General features: G+C 43.8%; 1 protein-coding gene and 1 long non-coding RNA gene across 2 annotated transcripts; both read left to right on the top strand.

Moving 5' to 3' along the window:
• Nucleotides 1-3,455: 3,455 nt before the first annotated feature.
• On the top strand, nt 3,456-5,944 carry LOC139536858 (transcription factor Sox-19a-like). The gene is made up of 2 exons (XM_071337546.1): nt 3,456-4,445; nt 4,717-5,944. The coding sequence occupies exons 1-2, from the start codon at nt 3,790-3,792 to the stop codon at nt 5,027-5,029; spliced, it is 969 nt and encodes a 322-aa protein (XP_071193647.1). The 5' UTR covers nt 3,456-3,789; the 3' UTR covers nt 5,030-5,944.
• Nucleotides 5,945-11,119: 5,175 nt separating this feature from the next.
• LOC139536655 (uncharacterized) lies at nt 11,120-19,082 on the top strand. The gene is made up of 2 exons (XR_011667366.1): nt 11,120-11,392; nt 18,634-19,082. It is a non-coding gene; the product is annotated as an uncharacterized lncRNA (long non-coding RNA).
• The last annotated feature ends 1,073 nt before the right edge of the window (nt 19,083-20,155 follow it).

The raw sequence follows: 20,155 nt of genomic DNA, 5'->3' as shown, positions 1-20,155 counted from the left end.
ATTTGACCCATATTAAGAGATGTAATGATCCTGTTTTTTGGAACATCCGAATGGTCATGCAGGGGGGGTTTATTGCATAAGTAGTGGGGCCATGAAAGAATTGCATTCTTGTCTTGTATAAACCCATATATTTTGTTTTCAGATGCATTCTCGGATTGTCTCTAGGACCAGGCAAATGTTGTATTGTGAGCAAATTTGGCTGCATTTACACAGGCAGCCAAATTCTGATCTTTTCCCACCAATTGGTATTTTGACCAATCAGATCAGCTCTTTTGACAATAATTTGGCAACTTCAGAATTAGTCTGCCTGCAAGCGTTTTAAGATTTCTGCTCAAACACAGTCAACAACATTGACGTTGTAGACGAGCTGAAATGTAATGAAACAACAGCAACAATCATAGAAACGTAGACTAGCTGAAATAATTGATGTACGTTTTTTTTTTTACGGAAACAATGTAAGAAATAATTTCTACATTGGATTCTGCTCTATGTAAGTGTGGATGTCTTTGATTTAATAAAAATGTTCAGCTTCTTTGGATGTTTGCAGTTGAACTGATTTGATCACCACAGAGTGCTCTTAATCACATTCTTAATCACATTTGGTTCATTGAAATGCACATGCAGTATGCTTGACCAGTACCATTTTAGGAATAGAATTTAGAACGTTACTGCTTGTTTGACATTACATATCAGAGGAAAAACAAATGTATTATGACAATGGGGTTGTTATACCTGTGTCTGCCACCAGATGGATTCCAAATACTGTCCAATTTTGGGTGCCTTCCATGCTGCTGCTTTAGCAGTGCCTATCATTCAGGCATTTAGATTTTAAAACATAAATCACTTTTTATGTTTAAATGCACCCACGGAAAAGAGAGATGGACCCAAGGTGGTGGATAAGTCAGAAAGACTTTGAACAAAGTGTCAAGTGTCATTGATAAACCACTGAAGGTATTCGTGAGTTAGAATTTTTACAAATTTACATTGTTTTACTGGACTAGTTACTAATGGAGTTACTGACAGTCATAAAGTGGATCTGGTGAATAATTCCATGTTTTTCTGAAATTATTTTCTAGTATATTTCTACAATTTGTATTATCTCTGCTGTGTGTCTTTATGTTTGTCCGGAATAGGCCTAAGTGCTCTTTAGAAATGTTGTAGGTCTATAGGCTACAGCCCCCTTTAAAGATCTCTCAGCGTGTCAATTGAACAAATCTACATGAATCAGAGTTATTAGAAGGTAACAGCATGTCAGCGTCCTATTTCTTAAGAAACAAATCCTCACCCTTTAAACTTTTACAGTTGAGAATGGCATCGAACAGCCTCTTGTCATTCTCACACACGGTTCCTGTTGTCATTTCATCACTTTTCCTTGTGTTATTAAACGCAACCAACCTAGACCAATGTATACTTCTCTGGCTCAGTGTAGGTGGTCATTCCTCCAATTTCTCTCTCTCCCCCCCCTCCGGTATCCATCCTTCACTATTTCTCTCACCAGGATTGGCCTCCCAACCGTGACCCCCCAACCCCCCACTGGCACCCCAATTGTTGGCAGGGCAATTGTGTGTGCGGGAGGCTCGTAAAGGGCCCTGCCTGGGTTCCCCTGCCCTGTGACGGATAGCTGGGAGACCGCAGGGCCCATTTACATGAGAAGAGCCGGAGGAGAGAGCGATGAATAGAGCGACTTTCAATCTGCTCGTCTCTGAGGACTTTCTCTTCCAACCACCAACCCCCCATCACCAACCCTTTGTTTGTGCTACTCTCTGTTTCTTGGCCTCCCTCTCTTTCTATCCTCTTTCTTCTCCTCAACCTCGCCACTTCATTTTCCTTTGCCTCAAATCTGTCATTGCCAATCTCTGTTTTTTCTTATGTATATAATGCTAGAGGCTTTCAAATCTCACCCCCTCTGTCCTGTCGGTCTTTTATTTGCCCACTTTAATGTTGAATTGATTGTCACCACCACAACACCAGGAAACATACATGTATTTCCTCTCTTTCCCTTATCTTCTGCTCACAAAAAGCATGACCCTGGCACAATGGGAGAGGCATACTCCAAGTACAAATAGTAAAATAAGTTGCATAATGGCTATATTATCTTGGTCATTGGAATCAGTCCAAATAAATAGGATAATGGCTGTGTTATTGTGGCCATTGGAACTAGCTAGTCCAAATAGATTGGATAATGTATATGTTATTGTGGACGTTCAGTCCAAATTAACAGATCGATCTCTCAACCAACCAAATCTCTCTGATGCTAAGGGGGACTGGGATTTATTGTGCAGATTGTGGTCTATTTAAGCAATAAGGCACCTCTGGGGTTTGTGGTATATGGCCAATATACCACGGCTAGGCTGTTCCTAGGCACTACGCAAAGCGGAGTCGTGGTATATTGGCCAAATACTACAAACCCCCGAGGTGCCTTATTGCTATTGTAAACTGGTTACCAACGTAATTCACCAGTTTATAGTTTTTGTTATATTTGTCATTATCCCATTTGATTATATCACTCTAACATTCTACTTGTATCACTCTACTCAGTGCTTGAAGTGGACTGAAATAGTAGGTGCCAGCTGGTACTCATTTTGGGTGCCGGCCCAGTAGTCTTTATATGTAGGTGTCAGTAGTCATCATATTTTATTGACTCTATTCTATAGGAGATCAGATCAATTCAAGCCCTGACTTAACCCTGCAAAGCATAATGAATGAGCTATTTACTGATGGATGGCTATGGGCAAACACCTAGCCCCCAGTGGAGGTGTAAAGTGGTGCCCATAGAAACTAGAAAAAGGTGTAATGGGTATCTACTAGTAATATCACACCTAGCCTCATTTTAGAACCGCAGGGAGCTGCTACTGGATAGAGGAGGCATGGGCCATGCATGGGCTATACTGTGCAATGGGTCATGTTTTGTTGACATGCTTTCTCTCTGAAAACATAAGCCTACCAGGCTTTTGACAATGGAATCCAACGGAATGTACATTGTAATATGTTAGTAGGTCGTTCATATATGCTACAGATGTCAGTCTGACATTACATTGATTTGAAAAGCCTAGACTTATTTTGATTACTGTCAACAAGTGTCATTAATGTGGTGGCCAATATTATAGAGACAGATCTGAAATAAAATAATGATATACCTTAAGTAAATAAGAATGATGAATCTGAAAATGTAAACTCGTTTTTTAAGTTTGTATTGGAGAGAGAATTGGGTGAGGGTTTCCCTGCCTTCTCCCTCCCTTGCCTTAAACATGTCTGTTGGCCAATGTTATGGAGAGAAGCCTGAAACAAAAGTATTCTTTATCTTAAATAAACAAGAACTATATATTTAATTTAACAAACTAAAGTTTGAAGTTTGCGTTGCAGAGAGAGAAAGAGTGTGTGTGTGTGGGGGGGCTGCCTCCCTCCCACAGCGATTCCGCCTCTCTTCATATTCACTCAAGTGCATTCCAAATTCACCGCACCCCTTCTATAGTGATGTAAATGAGTGGGCTGGAGGGAGGGAAGTTAGGAGCAGATTTGCTTGTGAAGAAGTTTTATAATCACCAGCTACCAGTGGGATAGGGAGTTATTTCAAGAAGGAACTCTACAGCAGTATCTCTCTTCTCATTGTAGTTTAAAGGCCTGCATCTGAAGTCGTGAGTTGGTAGCAGGATGTTTTTGCTCCGATTTTGTTTCCATCTCTGACAATTTGTTTTATTATTATTGTTTTCAACTTCTGCTTGGGATGCTTGGTTGACATTACACAGCCGGTGTAATTTTAAAACTGTTCAAACTTTGTATATTTCGTTTATGGTAAATATGTATAACATTATAGAGCACCAACTCAAGTCCTCTGTTCCTTCACATCATCCTGGAACAGGGATGCCACCTGCGAACGGAGTAGGGGGACACGAGGGCGGCCACACAGGTTCCAAATTACCGACAATCCAACCTGACCCGATGGACAAAGTCAAGCGGCCCATGAATGCCTTCATGGTCTGGTCTCGCGGTGAGCGACGGAAAATGGCTCAGGAAAATCCCAAAATGCACAATTCTGAGATATCCAAACGGCTGGGTGTCGCGTGGAAATCTCTAACAGACGCCGAGAAAAGGCCCTTCATTGACGAGGCAAAGCGCCTCCGCGCGGTGCACATGAAGGATTATCCGGACTATAAATACAAGCCCCGTCGTAAAACCAAACCGATGCCGAAGAACAATACTCTAGCCGCCCAGTATCAGATGTCGGCCGGTAACCACCTGCTGAGTGCGTCCGCGGCTCAGGGACAAGTTGGAAACCCCAGAATGGACGCATATGGCTGGGGCCACACCGGTGGCTACACTGCGGCGATGCAGAGCGAGGCGCTCGGCTACAGCCAGCAGCTTCACCGCTATGACCTCTCAGCACTTCAGTATCAGTCCAGCATGGCCCAGGCCCAAGCCTACATGAATGGTGCCAACGCATACAGGTGAGTCTAGATTGTTACTTTTCCTATGATTTGAATGTCTGTCTACAGTTTATTCACATGTATTTTCTTTCCAATGTACCATTGGCAGTTATAGGCCTAAACTGTTTTTGGATATACAAAACCTATGGCCAGGTGGTTTTATTGGCACGAATAGTCTATACCCATCTTGTCAATTTATTTTTTGTCAGTGACCCTTTTGTGACTTTTTGAAGTCAAATAGTTACTCTCATTAGTTTCTCAATTGATCAGTAACCCAATCTCTCTCCCCCAGCCCCATGTCCTACAACAGCAGCCCACAGCAGGTCAGCCCAGTGATGTCCATGGTGAAGCAGCAGTCTGATAGCCACAGCATGTCCCCCTCCCCCACCGGGCCCCACAGCCCCCTCCAGCAGCACCACCACCAGGCCCACCAGCAGCACCAGACCCAGCGTGGTATCCAGGTCCAGGGAGACCATCTCAGGGACATGATCAGCATGTACATGCCTGGAGGAGATGCCTCAGAGGCCCAGAGAGGGTACTCCGTCTCTGCAGCAAACATCCAGCAGCATTACCTGGGAGGGTCAGCTCCACTCACCCACCTTTGAACTCCCTCTCACACACCTCTAAGCTGAACTCACTCACCAACTCGCACACCTCTGAACTGAGACATTATACTGATTCAATCAACCTTGTATCATATTGGTTGAATTGCTGTCGACTCCCCTCCTAACTCTTGTTGGTCCCTTATCCACATCTGACCTACAGGGTCCCTGACCCTGTTATTGTGGCAGTCCAGAAAGATGGATGTTGGCAAACAATGTGATCTGACTTGATATGCTGGCATTGACTGGTGGCAGCCCAATTGGGTCAGTAAATGTGCAGGGACTGAAGAAAGAAAATGTTCATTTTAATACAAAGATGAGATCACTCACTGACACAGACAATATTTTGTGACAAGATGATGTCATCATTGGTCGTTGATTGGTTTCAGTGTACATTCCGGTTGGAATGCCTTGATGGTTATGAGTGATTCCAAACCCCAGATATTGTCCCATTCTGCTATTTCTCTAAACCCACCATCTGAAAGAGTATTAATGACTGCAATGGGAACTCGAAAAAGTTGAAGTGGAAGTATGAAATTTTGTTTTTGTGAATTCTGAACGAAATGGCTTCGACATTGACAATCTCAAATGTTTCTCTCAGACAACTGCCATTTCTATAACCGTTCAGAAAATGAATTTACCTCTAAATGGGTCTACACCCTGTAATTTATATAAAAGTTAAACAGCAGTTGGTTTTTATTTCACAACTTTTTGAAACACAAAACTGAACCAACATTTGAGGATTTTGTTACTGTTTAGTTTAAATCGATGCTGCTTTTCTGAGGTTTAGGCCTTATTTACCGTTGTGAAATGTATTGAATGTTTTATTAATACCCTTATAGTAAGGGTATTGTTATTTCAAGTCACTTGACAAGAATGATGTAAAAAAAAAAAAGTAATAAAGTGTTATTATTTTTCTATTTTCTACTGTCATAATGTGCCTATGATAAATTCCTAAAACTAACACCATTTACATAAAACATAACTAAAGTCTACCAATGCAACCGTAGAATAAACTCAAGGCCTATATGATTTAACATGGAGATAGACGAAACTTTCACCGGGCCTTTGCCCGCTTTTCTTTCCCAACAGAAAAGGAGAGTGGAAAGCCATCCAACTCCCGAGCATAATTACCCGTTTCGGTAAATCTCATTGTTCCCTCACTGCTTTAGAGCATGCAGGTGCACACAGTAAACCGTGGTTCTCAGCGTGTCTTATGGCTGGCTTTGTCCTCTTTTCTCTGGGTGCCCCATGGGGCAGAAAATTAGCGTTGCATTGAATGCCCCTTCTTCCTTATCCCACAGTCCAGGCTTAACCCTTTCCCTGCCCCTCACCATTCTCATGGAAATAAGGTCTGCCATCACATCACTGACTGACTAGTCAAACTAGGCTAGGGAATGTCGTAGGGTAGGACATGGATTCATATTAACGGACCTCAGCAAACTTTTGTGACAAAATGATTTCCTTAACTGAAGACAAAGTTAGTTTTATTCAAAAAATATTGTCTGAGTTGGGGCAACTAGGAACATGTAAACTAACAGAGTGCGATTCTGCATGTAAGCTATCCTCTTGGAGGAAGGGGGGGGGGTCCACTTTTCTGAAGAGATCTCTTAGCAACGAGCAGTCTTCCACAGGTTGTTGTTACCAAGGGATACCCCTGTCACCAAACCACCCCCTCCAGTTAAATGACTACGCCATTCCATAGACACTCTTGTCCTCTTGCATCATAGCAAAACACCTCTAAATCTACCCACCCAACATTTGTTTGTAGATGTAAAATGATGTAGGCCTAGACAGCACAATACAACAATTTTATAATATGCAATTGATAGTTAAACATTGATCTGTGAGTCTCGCAAACTGATGATGTTAAAACACAATGTGTGTGTAAGGGGTATACGGTTAAGATCTAGACAGAAGGCTTTCATATCTGCTCTCAATTTTTTTCTTCACATTTGGTCTGTTCCTTAAAATTTGGGCAAAGTAGAAATTGTGCAAAAATATTGATTTTTAAAGGCCTGTTGTATTAAATTGCCTTTTAATATAAACCACATGGAAAATTCAATACATGTGATTTTTGTTATATAAATAAAGACTTGCTAAAGTGCCAAAATTCTGCATTTTGATATGTCCCTCCGTGCACCCTCTGATTTCTAGGAGGATTTTAACCCACTTAACACCAACATTTCTCCAAGTTTTCACCATCAATGTAAAGCCCTAGTTATCCTGTTGCTTTGACATAGTCATTTCTGAAGATTATTTGTTTAACGTGATTAGTGATTCATTTTAAAGGTCAACCCTGTTACATAAAACTGAACTCTCATTTTAATATGGTAAAATATTCCTCTTAAATGTATTTTACAAAAGAAGCTAATAATAGTGTTAAAGCAGGTGAGCTGGTTCTACTTTTTTTTGTGTGGTGGAAAACTGAGTGGCTCGAGAGTAACACGTCAACCCTGTTACCCATAGACAGGCTAGAAATGTTTTAACAATGTGATTTTTTTAGTGAAGCTTGCATTCAATTGCCCCTCCCTGTTGCATACAACAAGCTTCCATTCCCCCTGTCACAAGGGGATTCATGGATGATTTAAGATGAAGTTGTCAACCCTGTTACTTTATTTGGTACTTAATAGACACTTATTATAGTACTTTTTTAATTTCACTTCTTGAGATGGGAAAACTTTTTTTATTAAGTTGAACGTGTGCTATTTATGATAGTATATCCAAATTAGGTGAAATAAAAGTGCTTTTTTCACCAAGTTACACTAGTCAAAAGGCACCTACTTGGTGGAATGACCCATTTAGTTTCAAATACTTGTTCAATTGTTTTTTTCATTTTCTTTGGGTTAGAGTGAGGGAATGAATAAAACTTGCAAAAGCAAGAACCACTTCCATGTGCATTGGGCAGACAAGATAGTTTTACCCAAGTCATAATGAACAATGTTTTGGTGGCAGGCAGGCAGACAGCAGGTGAGTGCTATGAGTGGGCGTCTTCTTGCGTTAGTAGAATGGCTGCCACGCTTCAGTGCTATGTCACAAGAGGGGGCTGGATCTGCAGCATATTTTACCACAACTGTGAACAGTCACCAAAGATCAGGGCTGTGCTCTGTCACGGGTGACAAGCTGGCATGGGCAGCCGTTTGTGTGTGTGTGTGTGTGTGTGTAGCCAGGGCCATGCGTGATGGTGGAGATAGGAAAGATGTTGTGTCTGGCTTCCACATAGTAATCCTTTGCCTCAGAAGTCATTAGCTGGTCAAAGCAAACAGTCATCTCCATTTTCTACAGAACAAGGTGAAAACACTCAAGCACTCCACAAAATAGCTAAATTACACGTCAGATGGAAATCAACTGGCAACCGATAAGATGTGTCGTAGCAGTAGTAAATCAATTCCTATTACGTAAATGGTTTCAGAGAAAGCTGGTGACTGTCATGTTGACTAAATATATGATGGTTAAGATTTTGGTTAGGAATAATGGTCTTTGGACCACCTGGAACGACATACTCATGACAATCTCTTACCCCCAAAACTGGTCTGATTATGTTCAAATGAATCACTGACAATTATCTTCTACCCCCATTCTATAAGCATTGTAAGGTGTTTTTCCAGTGTAAACTCATTGCTCCCCTCCCACCATCACCACCACACTTTAGTTCTCACAGAGAGAGGGACCACCCTAAGGTTGGGCTGGACTGGTCTATCCAGTTCCCAGTCTCCCCATGACGTGCCACGCCACACAAAGCCAACACATCGAGGTCAACAACTCACAATTCCCGCCCAAGAAACATGGCGTGGAGTTAGCACAGGTGTTCCTCAAATGAATGCACCGGTAAACCCACGTTTTGTTCAGGCACGCAAACAGATCCTTTTTTTTGTTGAGTTGATCCCTCCAAAAACGTTCACAGCACTCAACTGATTTCTTAGAAAGGCTGGCTGTGCTTAGATGTTCTTTTGTGTACACATTTTCATGGAATTGTCTCTTAATTTAATTCTAACGAGTTACAGTCCTGAAAATCAAATATTCTTTTGGATACCCTAACTGAACAAAACGTGGACAAGTATTGGCCGCAGGGACATGGACACAAAGATCCTTAGATCAGAGCTGTGAAGGGTGAGTCTGTACACAGCACATCAAAAAGCAGTGCAGAGGCATAGAAACTCACTGACGCAGTCATGCGTCAGAGAGATTGGAGACACATGAGCTTGTACAGGTAGATAAGGACAGGACAACACATTGGGCCTCAAGAGTTCCAGCAGATATGAGCCAGTCTAGATATGAAGCTTAACTTCAAATGAAGACCTCCCAAGATGATCTACCCAGGTGAAAAAACAACAATTTCCACAGCCTTCCACACAAACAAATAAGATCATTACATGTTTGCACCCACACAGTGACACTATCTTTCTCATTAAAGGCCTAGTGCAGTCAAAAACACGATTTATATATATTTCCACACTATGAGGTTGGAATAATACTGTGAAAATGATAATGCCCTTTTAGTGTAAGAGCTGTTTGAAAAGAGTGCCTGAAATTTCTGCCTGTTTTGGTGGGAGGGAGTTTTGGCCTTCTATGGTGACATACCCATGCGGCAAATCAGTTAGACCAATAAGAAAGAGTTCCAAACCGCTGATTTTCAGTTTTCCCCTCCCCATTCAGACAGTCCCAGCAAAAGTATTGCTTGAGAAATTGCTCTTTGCTAAGAAGCTATTTGTTTCTTTTTTAGCATTGTAATTGAAAACAATCACAGTAAGATACTTAATTGTTGCCCAGAAATGATTTGATATTGAGATTTAAAAAAACAGCTACACTGGACCTAGGATGTTAGCGCATTCAACTGTAAAGCTGGCCATGATGCCACATATCTGATTGCTGTAGGGTCAGTCCAGTACAGTTTGGTTAGAGTAACTTGGTCAAAATAAACTTTTAATTTGACCTAATTTTAACATTGTCATAAAGAGCACGTTCCACTTCATAAAAAGATGGTTTCCCATCTCAAGGGCTTAAATAAACAAAATTACTATAGTAAGTGCTAATAAAGTAACATGATTGAGGTTCTCATCTTAAAAACAGCCATAAAAAATATATAATAATCACCTTGTGACAGAGGAAATGGAAACTTGTGTTCAACAGAGAGGGGCAATTGAATACGTGCTTCAATGTTTTTTTAATGGTTTAAAAACCTATCTATGGGTAACATGGTTGATGTGTTATGCTCAACGCGCTCAGTTTTCCGCCAGAAAACAGAAATTGGCCAAAAAGAGTAAAACCAGCTCAACTGCTTTGACCATTATGTTCAGATAATTTTTTTTAAAGGAATAGTTTCACCATATTAAAATGAGAGTTTCGTTCACGTAATAGGTTTGACCTTAAAATGGAGGGACAGACATGAATTAATCACATTAAATTATAATCTTCAGAAATGACTTGTCAAAGCAAGAAAATAACTAGGGCTTTACAATGATGGTATAAACTTGGAGAAGTGTTAGGGTTGAGTGGGTTAAAATCTTCCTAGAAGTTGGAAAAACATGACAAGTACGATAATCAATTCAACAGTTTTAATTTTCAACAACCCAATTATACTTCTGCAGAAGCTTTCCTCAAGATGACATGAACATTGTGCTCTATCTCTCTCTAGAGGCATGAATAAGAATCGCAGTACATTTGTCTCGTAGCAACAATGCATTTACTGACAGAACAAATACGGTTTATATAGTTAGACTATTATATTTTGTGACCTGAAGTGTTATGGACTAAACTTTGCCATAAAAGCACCTCAAAACAAGCATGCGCACACGATGGAATGATTGAAGTAACATCGAATATTTGGTACCATTTACTATAACAGTGGGTCCTTGGATTGAGTTATGGTTGACTACTAATCAGTCTTGTCTTTAGCGCTGCTAGTCTTGCAACACCAGGAGCAGGCAGCTGTGCGGACCCAGCTCCACAAGGTGGGCTTAGCCCCCTCAGTTTTAATGTTATGTCCCTATATGAAAATAGCAAATAAGTTCAAATGATTGAGTGACAGGTTGGCGCAAAATCTGTATCTCCGATGTGCTGTCACGCACAATGGACAGAGCGCGCCACGGTAGAGGGGCTATGGGAAGTAACTAGGGTAGGCTAAGGGAATAACGTGATACGCCTCCGCCTGTAATATTTGATTAATAAGGTCGGGGTCAAGTTTACCATTGAAGTTGCTTCACTCAATTCTGCCTCACGCCCTACCACTACAGAGTTTAGTTAGCTTCTTAGCTAGCTGTAAAAAGCGTTATTGTTATTAGCCTTAGCATCAAACTAGCGAGAGAGTGGCTGGAATTACTGCAGAATTCCAACGCAAAAACCCAAATGACGCCCCTGGGTAAAGCGGTATGTTTCAGCATATAGATAGCCACATTCTATTGTAGTTCTTGGTAGCCTATTGGTTTTCGTGGTTGTAAATTGAACTGTACGTATTGGAAACATGTTTATGTTTGCCTGGCAATGCTCAATTGATGGGTTGAATTTGAGCCACAGAAGTGTATTGTGCCATATCACAACGTGTTGCTCATGAGCGGCATGGTTTTCCATGTTTGAAGTGGGCCTTTTTGTCTGGCAAGAAAGCTGTGCAAGGCTGCATCTCACTGTAGTTTACTTATCTGAATCTCCATTCACCTTTTGTTTACTGCATTTATTTACTGTTAATGTAACTAGCCTAAATATAGATTGATAAATGCATGACATAATCTGATATTTTGTTTACTAGGACAACTTGGTACCACCGTGCATTCATTCACAGTTGTGTCTGTATTCTAAGCCAAATACTGCTATTCAGTATTTTTGTTTGCAGGCATGAATAACTAGGCTACGACTTTTAGCACCTCGTTTGCGTTATTTTTGGTAAAGCACGGCTGCATTCACATAGGTTGTTTGTAATAGGTGAATTACCCTATCCAATTACCCTATCCATCCATTATATTCATTACCAAAACGGCCTTGCTTTAGTGTGTAGGTCACTGTCCATTGTGCTGATACAGCGCAGTGGAGATTGCAGCGAAATCTGTAGCCTACCTGACACTTCAAAAGCACTCCATCAATGTTCTCGTAGTCTCGGCATTTGAACTTTTTTTATTGCGGTGTAGCGTGCTAAGCGGAATTCAATGTAATTCCAATGCAAGAATCCCCCAAAATTGTGCCCGATTTCAACTGCCCCCTCACCGATTTCACTTTATTCTGGAGCCAGGTCTGCAGCGGTGACAGGCACATGGGTCAGAGTGGAGACAGAGATCCAGTCTCCTACAGAGAGGGATAGGACCAGGGGAGTAGAGAGGGAAATTATGAGGAACAGAGTGGGAAGGGAAGAGAGACGGTGTGAGTAACATGAGAGAACAGGGTCAAACACAAAGAGGATTTGAAAGGGGATGTAATGACAGGGATTGTTTTTGATACGAGTAATACAAACAGAGAAACACTGCGTTCACCTTTTTCAAAGTGTGTGTGTTCTAAGTGTCCCTTGTTGCCATGGCAGTAGTTCCTGTCTTGATCACCTGGCCAAACACACCCAACATAACAAACACTAAGCAGCCAGTCTGTACAAGTCAATATAGGCAACTTATTACAGCCCAACACATGCAGTTAGCTTCCTCTTAGCAGTCAGTCTGTAAACGTCTATAGGCACATGTTTATTATGACTTAACATAAGCAGTTACCTCGCTTGTTTTCTCACCATTGACAAAGACCCAAAAGCATTGCCTTCCTTTGCCGCAAATTAATCAAATGGTGTACTTCTTCTCCTGCTAAATTTTGCACATGCATTCTTATCCCATACGCCAGCTCCTACAGTATACCATCTGCTGACTGTACCGTATCTGCCAGAAGCCTTCCAGCTGATTATATTTCCATGTAAATGGACAATAAAAGCATTGTATGGTATCATACCCGACTAGCAACAACAGCCAGCGTGCTGGAGGCCTGCGTCGCAGAGATTAAATGTTTATGGACCAGAGAAGAGAAATCAGCACAGAGGTCAGGAGCAACATCACACCACTGTAGGCCAAGATTAACAACACACCTGCGGGACACAAGGACAGTTAGGACACAGCCACTGTACAGAACATAAACAAATTATTCCTGTGAAATGTGGCCTAAAATAAACTGTTAGGCATTAACTCTTTATGTTGTACTCCCGTGGCTGACATATTGTTCCTTTTACCAATGGGGTGGTGAATTGTCAAACTTTATCTGATCGAATGCTTGTGTTGAAAACATTTCAGAATTAGTAGTATTGATTTAAAATGTTATCTATAGGCGGGGACTCATGCACATTAGAAGCACACATGTATACAGAGGGGAGTGGTCAAACGTTTGAGGGTGTTACTACTGTAGTGTTGGATGAGGAAGCGCATGGCCAAACTCTGGATCGACATGAACAGTCTCTGCCCAGGCTCTGTGCAACAAACAGACAGACGTGGAGCAAATAAAGATACAATGGTTGGTCAATTGATTGTTCATACTCGAGGGGGACGTTTTTGGTGATGCAAAAGAGTACAGGAGCTGTGATGGCATAGACCTGCAGTAGGACAGACCACCAGCTGATCCCTGATGCACTCCTGGCCTAAAGTACATTCCACAACTGAAGGGAGCTGTGCTCTAGGGCAGAAGGATGAAGGAGCATGAGAGGGGAAAAAGCAGAAAGGCATAGCGACAGAAAAAGAAAGATTAAATATATGTTAATAGAACGATTTAAGCACATACATGAAACATGCGTAACAGAGGTTTCACGATTATTAATCTTAGCATACAGTCACCTCAAATTATTGGCACCGTTGGCTAAGCTATATATTGTATTTTTAAATCATTATTTTAGACTAATACAATTTGCTTAGAGAAATATTTTCTCAACAAGTACTACTTTTTTTTCTTCTACGAAGAGTTATTTTTTCAATACTATGTGCACCTTCCACTGAGCCTTTTTCTATAATGAAGGCCAAGAAGATCCTTAAGGACCTCAGCCACCCAAGAACAGTCCACAGATACAGTACAGGTGCATCAGCACTAAGACAGAGAGACGAAAAAAACATTTTCTATTACCAGAATATCAGACTGTTGAACAGACATCACTAGCAGAATTGTTTCTGTGTTCATGTTCAGACGCTACTCTTGTTTGTGTGTTCACTTTGTTAGTTCATATTAAACTCACCGAAAGCTGTTGCGCAGCAACTCACTGCCTTCCTGAAGACAAACAATGTATACGAAATGCTTCAGTTTGGTTTTAGACCCCATCATAGCACTGAGACTGCACTTGTGAAGGTGGTAAATTACCTTTTAATGGCGTCAGACCGAGGCTCTGCATCTGTCCTCGTGCTCCTAGACCTTAGTGCTGCTTTGATACCATCGATCACCACATTCTTTTGGAGAGGTTGGAAATCCACATGGGTCTACACGGACAAGTTCTGGCCTGGCTTAGATTTTATCTGTCGGAAAGATATCAGTTTGTCTCTGTGGATGTTTGTCCTCTGACAAATCAACTGTACATTTTGGTGTACCTCAAGGTTCCGTTTTAGGACCACTATTGTTTTTACTATATATTTTACCTCTTGGTGATGTCATTCGGAAACATAATGTTAACTTTCATTGCTATGCGGATGAAAAACAGCTGTACATTTCAATGAAACATGGTGAAGCCCCAAAATTGCCCTAGCTGGAAGCCTGTGTTTTAGACATAAGGAAGTGGATGGCTGCAAATGTTCTACTTTTAAACTCTGACAAAACAGAGATGCTTGTTCTAGGTCCCAAGAAACAAAGTGATCTTCTGTTGAATCTGACAATTAATCTTGATGGTTGTACAGTCGTCTCAAATAAAACTGTGAAGGACCTTGGCGTTACTCTGAACCCTAATCTCTCTTTTGACGAACATATCAATACTGTTTCAAGGACAGCTTTTTTTCCATCTACGTAACATTGCAAAAACCTGAAACTTTCTGTCCAAAAATTATGCTGAAAAATGAATCCATTCTTTTGTCACTTCTAGGTTAGACTACTGCAATGCTCTACTTTCCGGCTACCCAGATAAAGCACTAAATAAACTTCAGTTAGTGCTAAACACAGCTGCTAGGATCTTGACTAGAACCCAAAAATTGTATCATATTACTCCAGTGCTAGCCTCTCTACACTCGCTTCCTGTTAAGGCGAGGGCTGATTTCAAGGTTTTACTGTTAACCTACAAAGCATTAAATGGGGTGCGCCTACCTATCTTTCCGATTTGGTCCTGCAGTACATACCTACACGTACACTACGGTCACAAGACGCAGGCCTCCTTACTGTCCCTAGAATTTCTAAACCTCAACCTTTAAGTCTTTATTGAAGACTCATCTCTTCAGTAGGTCCTATGAATGAGTGTAGTCCGGCCCACGAGTGTGAAGGTGAACGGAAAGGCACTGGAGCAACGAATCGCCCTTGCTGTCTCTGCCTGGCCGGTTCCCCTCTCTCCACTGGGATTCTCTGCCTATAACCCTATTACAGGGGCTGAGTCACTGGCTTACTGGTGCTCTTCCATGCCGTCCCTAGGAGGGGTGCGTCACTTGAGTGGGTTGAGTCACTGACGTGATCTTCCAGTCTGGGTTGGTGCTCCCCCTCGGGTTGTGTCGTGGCTGAGATCTTTGTGGGCTATACTCGGCCTTGTCTCAGGATGGTAAGTTGGTGGTTGAACATATCCCTCTAGTGGTGTGGGGGCTGTGCTTTGGCAAAGTGGGTGGGCTTATATCCTGCCTGTTTGGCCCTGTCCGGGGGTATCGTCGGACTGGGCCACAGTGTCTCCCGACCATCGACCTGCTAGCAGACTCTGCGTCTCCGCGGAGCTGCGTCTACCCCGTCGGTGGCTGAAACAAAGGCTTTGGAGAGGAGTACATCCAGGAGGCTTGCCAACAGGGTTTTATCTGCCCATCCATCTCCCCTGTGTCAGCAGGCTTCTTCTTCATGGCCAATAAGGAGGGTGGTCTACGTCCGTGTATCAACGACAGAGGTCTCAACTCCTTCACCACCAAGTACCGCTACCTCCTACCGTTGGTACCGGCCTTCATTGATAGCTCTGTGGGGCCTGGTGTTTTACTAAACTGGATCTGCGGAGTGCCTACAATCTGATCCGCATCCGGGAGGGGGATAAATGTAAGACGGCCTTCAGCACAATGTCTGGGCACTACTAGTACTTGGTGATGCATAATGGATTAGCCAATGCTCCGTCGGTGTTCCAGGCATTCGTGAACGAGGTGTTCTGGGACATGCTTGGGTGTCAGGTGGTTGTGTATATCGTCTACATCCTGATCTACTCGGCCACCTTGGAGGATCATATCGCCCATGTTCGGGTAGTCCTGGGACTCCTGTAGAACCACCTGCACGCCAAAGCGGAGAAGTGCCAGTTTCATCAGGCCGCTGTCTCCTTCCTGGGATACCGGATCAGCCCTCAGGGAGTGGTTATGGATGAAAGGAAGGTTGAGGCAGTCCGGTCATGGCCAGTCCCAACCACCATAAAGGGACTACAGCGTTTTTGGGAGTTTGCCAACTTCTATCGTTGCTTCATTAAAAGCTTCAGCTCCATCGCCTCTCCTCTCACCTCTCTCCGCAAGGGTGGTCCCGTAGGTTAATGTGGAGTCCTGCAGCCGATGAGGCCTTACGTGTTTCACCTACTGAAACACCCAGATCTTACGCTGCCCTTCGTGGTGGAGTTCGACGCTGTCCTGTCACAACTTCAAGGCAACCCACAAAATGTTTATCCATGTGCATATTACAAAAAAAACCTGTCCTGCAGAGAGGAACTCTGATGTCGGCAACCGGGAGCTCCTGGCGGTGAATTTGGCACTAGAGGACTGGAGACACTGGCTGGAGGGTGCCAAGGATCCATTTCTCATCCTCACCGACCATCGGAACCTGGAGTACATACGGACAGCGTGGCAGCTGAACCCGTGTCAAGCAAGGTGGCCCTTTTCTTCACAAGATTCAACTTTACTCTGTCATACCGCCCAGGTTCAAAGAACATCAAGGCCGATGGCCTGTCCCGTCTAAACGATTCGGGAGAGGTCCCTGTCCTGAGTGAGCTCATCATTCCACCCTCCCAAATCGTTGCCCCCGTGCTTTGGGGCGTAAACGTGGGCATCCGCCAGGCTCTGGCATCCGCCTGCTACTTGCTCTCCGGAGGTCACCTACATTTCCATGGAGGGAAGGGTGTTGACTTGGGCGCGCACATCCCTTGTCACTGGACACCCAGGTATCACCCGCACCATTCAATCTATCTCTGCTATGTACTGGTGGCCCACCTTGGTGCAGGACGTTGCTCGCTACGTCAACTCCTGCTTCGTATGTTCCCAAACCAAATTTCTCCGGCACGCTTCAGCAGGGAAACTCCTTCCCCTTCCCATGCCTCAGCGGCCTTGGTCGCATCTGTCCATTGATTTCATCACTGATCTTCACTCTTCTGATGGTTACACTACTATTATGGTTGTTGTGGACAGATTTTCTAAATACTGCCGCACTGGGGGTCACTGTCAGCCTCACTTCGGGGTACTGGCCTCAGTCCAACGGGCAGGTGGAGAGGATGAACCAAGAGCTGGGGAGGTTCCTTAGGAGTCACTTTCATGATCGGCATGGGGAGTGGGCCCGATTCCTTCCCTCGGCGGAGTACTCCCAGAATTCACTACGTCACTCCTCCACCAGGCTGTCTCCCTTACAGTGCGTCCTGATGTACCAGTTGGCCCTGGCTGCGTGGACCCGAGCCAGATCGAAGCTCCTGCGGTGGATGAGTGGTTCCGGCTCAGTGGAACGCCGCAGCCCGTCTGGTGTTCAACTTTCCCAAGTTCTCTCACGTCACCCCGCTCCTCCGCTCTCTCCACTGGCTTCCAGTTGAAGCTCGCATCCGCTACAAGACCATGGTGCTTGCCTACGGAGCTGTGAGGGGAACGGCACCTCCGTACCTTCAGGCTCTGATCAGGCCCTACACCCAAACAAGGGCACTGCGTTCATCCACCTCTGGCCTGCTCGCCTCCCTACCTCTGAGGAAGTACAGTTCCCGCTCAGCCCAGTCAAAACTGTTCGCTGCTCTGGCACCCCAATGGTGGAACAAACTCCCTCACGACGCCAGGTCAGCGGAGTCAATCACCACCTTCCGGAGACACCTGAAACCCCACCTCTTTAAGGAATACCTAGGATAGGATAAAGTAATCCTTCTAACCCCCCCCCCCCCTTAAAAGAGTTAGATGCACTATTGTAAAGTGGTTGTTCCACTGGATATCATAAGGTGAATGCACCAATTTGTAAGTCGCTCTGGATAAGAGCGTCTGCTAAATGACTTAAATGTAATGTAAAGGGCTCACAGAGGAGGTTTGGAATGCTGCCCACGCCAGGCTCCAATGCGCCGTCCGCTGCCCAAAGGAGCAGGTGGACCGCCATGCCAGTGAGGCTCCCGTGTTCCATCCTGGTGATCGCATCTAGCTCTCCACCAGAAACCTCTCGCTCCGTCTTCCCTGCCGGAAGTTGAGTCCCCGGTTTGTGGGGCCACTCAAAGTCCTCCGGAGGGTCAGTGAGGTAACATAACTATTACAGCTCACTACCGGATCTCACCCTCTTCATGTTTCCCTCCTCAGGCTGGTGGTTCCTGGTCCCCTGGCTGATGCCGTCCCCCACGAGACCCCTCCACCTCTCCTGAACATCGAGGGAAGCCTTCCTATACTGTCAGATCCCTCCTGGACTCCCAACGTCGTGGGTGTTGGCTTCAGTATCTGGTGGACTGGGAGGGTACGGTCCAGAGGAGTAGTGTTGGGTTCAGGTGGATAACATTCTAGATCATAACATCATCCGAGAAATTCTCATTCGCCGACCGGCCCGCTCCTCGGGCTGTCTTCGTCCTGAGTCGGGGTACTGTCACGTCTACTCCATCTCCCCCCCCCGGCACTTGACATTGCCGGTCTACTAACTCCATGGACCCAAGCCAGATCGAAGGATGGCATCCCATCATTATGCCATCCAACAAGCTCAGACGCTTGTTTAAGTATTCACTTCATGTTTGTTCGTATTAAACTCTGACTGCACCTGCTTCCTGACTCCCTGCATCTTCGTCTTACACACACACACACACACACACACACACACACACACACACACACACACACACACACACACACACACACACACACACACACACACACACACACACACACACACACACACACACACACACATATATACAGTTGAAGTCGGAAGTTTACATACACCTTAGCCAAATACATTTAAACTCAGTTGTTCACAATTCCTGACATTTAATCCTTGTAAAAATGCTCTGTCTTAGGTCAGTCAGGATCACCACTTTATTTTAAGAATGTGAAATGTCAGAATAATAGTAGAGAGAATTATTTCAGCTTTTATTTCTTTCATCACATTCACCGTGGGTCAGAAGTTTACATACACTCAATTAGTATTTGTTAGCATTTAAATTGTTTAACTTGGGTCAAACATTTCTGGTAGCCTTCCACAAGCTTCCCACAATAAATTGGGTGAATTTTGACCCATTCCTCCTGACAGAGCTGGTGTAACTGAGTCAGGTTTTTTGGCCTCCTTGCTCGCACACACTTTTTCAGTTCTGCCCACAAATGTTCTATGGGATTGAGGTCAGGGCTTTGTGATGGCCACTCCAATACCTTGACTTTGTTGTCCTTAAGCCATTTTGCCACAAATTTGGAAGTATGCTTGGGTTCATTATCCATTTGGAAGACCCATTTGCGACCAAGCTTTGACTTCCTGACTGATGTCTTCAATATATCCACATAATCTTCCTGCCTCATGATGCCATCTATTTTGTGAAGTGCACCAGTCCCTCCTGCAGCAAAGCACCCCCACAACATGATGCTGCCACCCCCGTGCTTCACGGTTGAGATGGTGTTCTTTGGCTTGCAAAGCCTCCCCCTTTTTCCTCCGAACATAACGATGGTCATTATGTCCAAACAGTTCTATTTTTGTTTCATCAGACCAGAGGACATTTCTCCAAAAAGTACGATCTTTGTCCCCATGTGCAGTTGCAAACCGTAGTCTGGGTTTTTGATGGTGTTTTTGGAGCAGTGGCTTCTTCCTTGCTGAGCGGCCTTTCATGTTATGTCAATATAGGACTTGTTT

The sequence above is a fragment of the Salvelinus alpinus genome, chromosome 13 (genome assembly GCF_045679555.1).
Source record: "Salvelinus alpinus chromosome 13, SLU_Salpinus.1, whole genome shotgun sequence".
Classification (NCBI taxonomy): Eukaryota; Metazoa; Chordata; class Actinopteri; order Salmoniformes; family Salmonidae; genus Salvelinus; species Salvelinus alpinus.
Note: the sequence above shows the minus strand (reverse complement) of the source record. Positions and strands in the feature narration are given on the sequence as shown.